The sequence below is a fragment of the Odocoileus virginianus genome, chromosome 30 (assembly GCF_023699985.2).
Source record: "Odocoileus virginianus isolate 20LAN1187 ecotype Illinois chromosome 30, Ovbor_1.2, whole genome shotgun sequence".
Classification (NCBI taxonomy): Eukaryota; Metazoa; Chordata; class Mammalia; order Artiodactyla; family Cervidae; genus Odocoileus; species Odocoileus virginianus.
In genome coordinates, this window is record NC_069703.1 from 24510133 (window position 1) to 24514854 (window position 4722).

General features: G+C 35.9%; 1 protein-coding gene across 1 annotated transcript; it reads right to left on the minus strand.

The window, feature by feature from the left end:
- Positions 1–939: 939 nt before the first annotated feature.
- On the minus strand, positions 940–1798 carry LOC110148658 (peptidyl-prolyl cis-trans isomerase FKBP3). The gene has a single exon (XM_020910768.2). It carries the CDS (start codon positions 1780–1782, stop codon positions 1108–1110), a length of 675 nt encoding a protein of 224 aa, XP_020766427.2. The 5' UTR covers positions 1783–1798; the 3' UTR covers positions 940–1107.
- Between the last annotated feature and the right edge of the window lie 2924 nt (positions 1799–4722).

Consider the following 4722-nt stretch of genomic DNA (forward strand, 5'->3'; position numbering starts at 1 on the left):
TTCACTCAGCCCGGTATTTCGCATGGTATACCTCCCGTCCCTCATGGGAATCCACTGTCCTAGTGTTTGGTAATATAGATTAGATTGGGTTGTTGTAGGACTTCATAGAGATGGACTCATAATTCTTTTGACTCTGGTATCCTTTGCTTTCACTTAGTGTAATGTTCTCAAGATTAATCAATATATTTTTATGCATCAGTAGTCTATGTTTTTTCCTTACTCAAATGATATTCCTTTGTGTGAATATGTCATATGTTTTATAGCATTTGAGTTATTTTCTGTTTTGTCTATCATTAATAGTGCTGCTGTGAACATTCTATAAATGGATTTTTGTGGATGTATATTTATGTTTCCCTTAGGTAAATGTTTAGGAGGAATGGCTGGATTATATCTAAATCAAGATGGTTATAACATTTCACATTTCAACTAGAAACACCTCATTCTAGTAGCTCCATACCCTAACAGCATTTGGTACTATAAGTGAAGTGGCGTCTTGTTTTGTGGTAGCTTTAGTTTGTATTTCCCTTTTCATATGCATATTAGCCATTTTTGCATCTTTTGAGATGTTTTGATTCAAGCCTTATTTACAACTTTTTAAATTGTGTTGCTGTGCTATGACTGAGTTTTAGAGAGTTTATAAAAGACATTCTGAATATAAGGCCTTTTTTAGATACATGTTGCAAATAGTTCCCTCAATATGAGTATTATCTTTTATATTTTCTTAATACTGTTGCAATGTTTTTGATGAGGAGAATTTTTTTTTAATTTGGTAAAGTCTAGTTGTCAACTTTTGTTTTTTTGTTTGTTTGTTTGTTTTTTTGTGTTTTTTTTGACATTGGATACATTTTTATTGAGCCTTTTAGTTTACAACATGAGGCAAAAGGCAAATCAGTTCTCTTTAAGTGATATTTTACACAACTGTAGTAAAATATTTTAAAGTTCAAGGGTTTATAATGGATTACATTTCTTAAAAGTTGAGGGATCAAGTAAACATGTTCTAACTTGAATTTTCCAGTTGACTCTTATCTTAACAATAGTAACCAGCTCTAATTAGACAGATAAGTTTCTTCACGGCCATGTTTTATTGTTGATGATTTCTTAACTATTTCAGTCAATATCCACTAATTCCACTTCAAAAATAAGTTTTGCATTTGGTGGAATTTTGGCATCAGGCTGTCCTTTCTTTCCATAAGCCCATTCTGGTTCAATCTCCAGTCGAGCCTTTTCTCCTTTACTCATAGTCAAGAGTGCTTCATCCCACCCTCTGATAACTTTGCCTATCCCAACCTTAAAACTTAAAGGCTTGGCATTTTTCTTCTTCTTTGAACTCGTTTGAATATTAGTATCAAAAACAGTCCCATCTTGTAGTGTTCCTGTATACCAGCAGTGAACAACATCTCCCTTTTTGGGAAAGTTGGTTTTATCTCCTTTTTTAAGAACAGATTTTGTATATTTTGGTGGACCCTCATCCAGAGTCTCTTCAGACTTGGTTTCTTTGGGTTTATCTTCATTAAGCTTCACATTTTTCACCTGTTCAGACACTTTACTTATACTTTCAGTACCCTTGAAACGCTTACTTTCGAAAAGATGGTTATAGGCTGTAACCAAATGGTCCTTGTTAGCTGTCTTGGCCACATTTTTAATGTTTCCTAGTAATTTATGTTCTGCAAGAAACGAATCTGAACCGTGATCCTGCAGAAACTTGATAATGTCCTTCTTGGGGAGCTGCTCGCTGCGCAGCTGCTCCACAGTCCAGGCCCGCTGCGGAACGGCCGCCGCCATCTTCCCCCGCTGCCTCCGCTTTCAACCTTTGTTTTTTATAGCTGGTAATTTTTATGTCTTCCACTAACATTCTTTCGTTCATATCAGGTTGTAAAGACATATCAAGTTGTAAAGATTCTCTTGCGTTTTCAAAAAGCTTTATCATACTAGTTTTTACACTTAGATCTGTGATGTACCTTGAGAAAATTTATTTGATGTAAATTAAAGATCAGTGTTCAGACTTTTCCATTCACTTATCTAGTCATTCCAGTATTATTTGATGAAAAAATATTTTTCCACACTTAACTGACCTAAAACCTTGCTGACAATCAATTGACTTCATATTTCTGAATTTATTTCTAGACTCTACTCTCTTTCATTGGCTTATTGATTTACTCACATGCCCAAAACAATTGTCATTGTAACTTTATGGTAAACCTTGAATTTAGGTGGTGTGAATCCTCCAATTTTTTTTTTCTTTTTATTTTCCCAGATTATTTTGACTTTCCTAGGCCCTTTGTATTTCCATATAGATTTTATAATTAACTGGCCAAACAATAAAAATTTCTGCTGGAGTTTTGATATTGTATTTAATATGATTGGCTTGGTGATAATCAGTATGTCAACTCTTTATCATATGGGGTTCCCAGATCCATGTACGCACTAGCTGGGACAGACTTCTGTGGTCTTCCGGTCCTGTATACACTCTCTCTCATCTCTGTTAAGCTCTCAGTCCTACAGCAAATACTTTGCCCTTGGCCTTTGGGACTCAGTTCTTATCTATATAGGCACAGCCCAACTCTCAGCCACTGGAACCTTCTATGCCTACCCTGGGTCATGCTGTTTCCTTAGTTCCATCCCCTTTGGCACCATGTTTCACTGTTTCCATCCCTAATATAGTCAAGTGTGTGCATGTTTGCTAAGTTGCTTCAGTTACGTCCAACTTTTTGTGACTCTATGGACTGTATCCTGCCAGTCCAGGATCTTCTCTCCATGGATAGGATTCGCCAGGCAACAATACTGGAGTGAGTTGCCGTGTCCAGGGGATATAGGCAAGTAACCTTTTTTTTTTTTTCCCTGAAAGATCACAATCCTATGTTGCCTGTTGTCTAACATACTGAAATAACTGCCACAGAATATATCCAATTTTATGATTATTTAAGGTGAGAAGGCTAATCTGGTCATCAGCTGCATCATCATGGCAAGTAGCAGAATTATTGCAACTTACAGTTTTAGTCAGACAAATTGTTGCTGTTGTTCAGTCTCTAAGTTGTGTCTGGATAAGGAACAAATAATGAATTTGAAATTTCTGAATTTCTGAAGGAAATACTGTATACGTCTGTAGGCAGGAGCAGCAAAGGAGGAAATCTCCATAGTTAAAAAAGAAAAAATTGATTTTAGATATAGAACGGCAAACTGGAGTCATACAATTAAAAAAGTGAGAGAGAGGGAGAGTTGAAATACTCCATTTTAAAACTATGAAGCATCAAGACTGTAATCAGATATTATTGCCAAGGAATCAGTGGGTCTCAAGCATGTATGAACATGTCATTATATTCCTTGAATATCCATCTCTCTAGGAGAGAATTCCATAGACTGTATAGTCCATGGGGTCACTAAGAGTCAGACCTGACTAAACAACTTTCGCAGGGGACCATAATTGGCATCACCGACTCAATGGACATGAGTTTGAGTAGGCTCCGGGAGTTGTTGATGGACAGGGAAGCCCGGCATGCTGCAGTCCATGGGGTCACAAGGAGTCGGACATGACTGAGTGACTGAACTGAACTGAGGAGACCATCACTTGCTTTTGGATGGAAGGGCATGCCTCAGCCTGCTAAGACTTCCGGTAACTGAAATTTCAGTAGGATTTCTATTTATGGATACTTTCTCAAAATTGTCATGCCCAATTATCTAGATAATTCTGGATCCTTTTTTATGAGCTTATTTTTCCAGATAATGGAATAAAAATTGTAATCTTAAACTAGAATTAATTGAGTGGCCTTTTTATCTTCAACATTTCTCAGAAAATTTCCATGTTTAATTTGAGGAACACAGGAATCTTATGCTAATTTTCACTTCTACTCAAAAAAAAATATTTAAAATATATTCATAAATAAACTGCAACCATCATATATTTCATAAAAGAAAATACAATATCCTATTGTACAAATGGCAAATGAACCGGTTTATAATTTTTGTCTTAGTTTGTCCCCTGTGAGCTGACTCAAGGAGCAGAGGAAATTCCTTCTCTGTAATTCTGATTTTGGTTATGCATTATTATAGCTCCTTAAGAATATAAAAGACCTGTACATAGTATACCTGGGGCTTGCTTTTTCATATGTTTAGTAACATAAAAGATTAGTAAATTTTCCTGATATATTCATTCATCTATTGAGAATTTAAATCACATTAGGAATCCCTGCTTTCAATTAAATTTCATTCCCTATGCCCTTCAAACACCAGGAGGGAAAGTATTGGACAAAAGAAAAGTTATGAGCCAAGAATGTAATCTCAATGTGTCTCATTATTCCATAGTTTTTAGTGTCTTTCCCCTCTTTTGTGCCTTAGAGACTGTAGTCAAGTTACATTTACACTTGCAATCTTACGGTCTATTTTAGATTTGTAGTTAGACCTGCTTTTTCAAAAATTGTGCTCACTCTGCAGTCATATATATTTATAGTGCTCTGGAGTCTAACTCCTACTAGAGGCATTAAACGTATAGACTCAGGTCATACCCCAGACCATGTTGTCTGAGGTATAGAATGCACAAAAATATTTGGTCATTTTGGTTTGTTTCTGAACATGTACTCATTGGCTGAAATCTCAGCAAACCTGATCTCAAGTCAAAAGATGAAAAATAAGGTTGATTCTCTCCCTATGTGAGTCCATATTACTCATTCTTAAGAAATGTTAATGAAAGTGTCAGGGCTGGAAATTGGACGGAATCAAGTTTAGATA